The sequence below is a fragment of the Carlito syrichta genome, unplaced genomic scaffold, assembly GCF_000164805.1.
Source record: "Carlito syrichta isolate Samal-C Ts95f unplaced genomic scaffold, Tarsius_syrichta-2.0.1 Scaffold274446, whole genome shotgun sequence".
Lineage (NCBI taxonomy): Eukaryota > Metazoa > Chordata > Mammalia > Primates > Tarsiidae > Carlito > Carlito syrichta.
The window spans coordinates 4,165-5,963 of NW_007218542.1; the positions used below are offsets into that span (position 1 = coordinate 4,165).

Below are 1,799 nucleotides of genomic sequence, written 5' to 3' on the forward strand. Positions count from 1 at the left end.
AAACTAAAAATTCTTAAGAAGTGACAGAAATTATTAATCAAGTAGCATGAATCACAGCCAGTTTTTGGGAGAAGCGGGGCTGATCTGTGCTTCCATCATGGCTCTTTTTTTTCCTTTCTTAAAAACAAAAATAAAAACAGCTGGGCATGGTGGCTCATACCTGTAATCTCAGCACTTTGGGAGGCTGAGGCAGGTGGAGTGCTTGAGCCCAGGAGTTCAAGACCAGTCTGGGCAACATAGTGAAACTTTGTCCCTTCAAAAGATAAAAAAAATTAGCTGGGTGTGGTGGTGCACACTTGTAGTCCCAGCTACTCCGGAGGCTGAGGTATATCACATGAGCCCAGGAGGTCGAGGCAGCCATGGGCCATGATCATGATTATGCCACTGCACTCTAGCCTGGAACCCTGAGCGGGCGGGAGAGGAGCGCGGGGGCAGAGTGCAGGGCTCCGCGGAGCGCCGCGAGCGACCAGCGCCATGAGCGCCCTGCCGTTCCTGCTGCTCTGGGCGCTCCCCCAGGCTTGGGGAACCTCGGGAGGTGAGTGGACCGAGGGAGGCGCGCGAGCAGGGCGGGAAGAGGGAGCCGGCCGGGAGCCCTTTGGGGGCGGGTGGCGACCAGCAGGCGCCCGCGCGATCCGGCCGGAAAACGACTGCAGCTTGGCGGCGCCAGCTCCCTGGCTGGGGAGAGGGAGCGCGGCTCAGAGCGCACAGACATCACCCTCCTTCCCAAGCTCATCTGCTGTTGTTTCTTGCTTCCTTCCTTCTCCCCATGCTGCCTCCTCTCCCGGCCACTCGCTGCCGCCTCCAATCTTCATTATCTCCCAGTCCCACAGGGGCCTTTCCTCTTCCGCTGCGCCCAGACCTCGTCCTTTGCCAGCAGCCGCCAGTCGCGCACGGACGTCTCTGTGTGGCTCGGGGAGCTGCAGACGCACAGTTGGAGCAATGACTCAGACTTCGTCCGGCCTCTGAAGCCCTGGTCCCGGGGCACCTTCAGCGACCAGCAGTGGGAGATGCTGATGCATACTTTTCGTGTTTATCGAAGCAGCTTCACCAGGGACATAACGGAATTCGCCAAAATGTTGCAAGTAGCCTGTGAGCTGAGGGCCGGGATCCTGGGCCGGTTCCCAAGGGGTGAGAGTGGACGCAGAAGCTCAACTGGGAGACTGTGGCCTTACCTCATGAGGTTCCCTGCTCTCCGCCCTCTTCTGATCTCCACTTCTGTCAGGAGATGTCCCAGCCTCTGACTCCTCAAAATATCCCGTTCCTGCCTGCTCCAGGTCACCCACTCTCCTTTCCCTGAACTCTGGGTCCCCATGATAACCTCCACACCCATTTCTTCTCTTTCACCCCTTCTAGTCTCTTAAACCTTTCTTTGATCTCTATTTCTCTCCGCAGATCCCATTGAGCTACAGCTGTCTGCTGGCTGTGAGATACACCCTGGGAACACCTCAGAAAACTTCCTCCATGTAGCGTATGAAGGAAGAGAGGTCGTGAGTTTCCAAGAAACTTCTTGGAAGGCAGCCCCAGAGGCCCCAGACTGGATAAATGTGGCCATCACAGTGCTAAACCAGGACCAAGAGACGAGGGAAACAGTGCAGTGGCTCTTGAATGACACTTGCCCCCAGTTTGCCAGTGGCCTTCTTGAAGCAGGGAAATCAGAACTGGAAAAGCAAGGTGCCTGCCTTCCTACCCGGTGTACTCCATTCCCGGTCTCCAAATGGGCTTCTTTATTCCAGGATTCTGATTCATTTGAGCATTCCCAAAAGAGAAAGGCCCAGGAGGGAATAGATAAGGTGTGAGGG

The 1,799-nt window shown here is 56.1% G+C and overlaps 1 protein-coding gene across 1 annotated transcript; it reads left to right on the top strand.

Moving 5' to 3' along the window:
- Positions 1–474: 474 nt before the first annotated feature.
- Positions 475–1,671, top strand: LOC103254311 (antigen-presenting glycoprotein CD1d-like; the record flags this gene model as incomplete). The annotated part of the gene is made up of 3 exons (XM_008052437.1): positions 475–535; positions 823–1,089; positions 1,393–1,671. Coding segments are annotated over exons 1-3 (607 nt in total), but the record flags the coding sequence as incomplete, so codon positions are not given.
- Between the last annotated feature and the right edge of the window lie 128 nt (positions 1,672–1,799).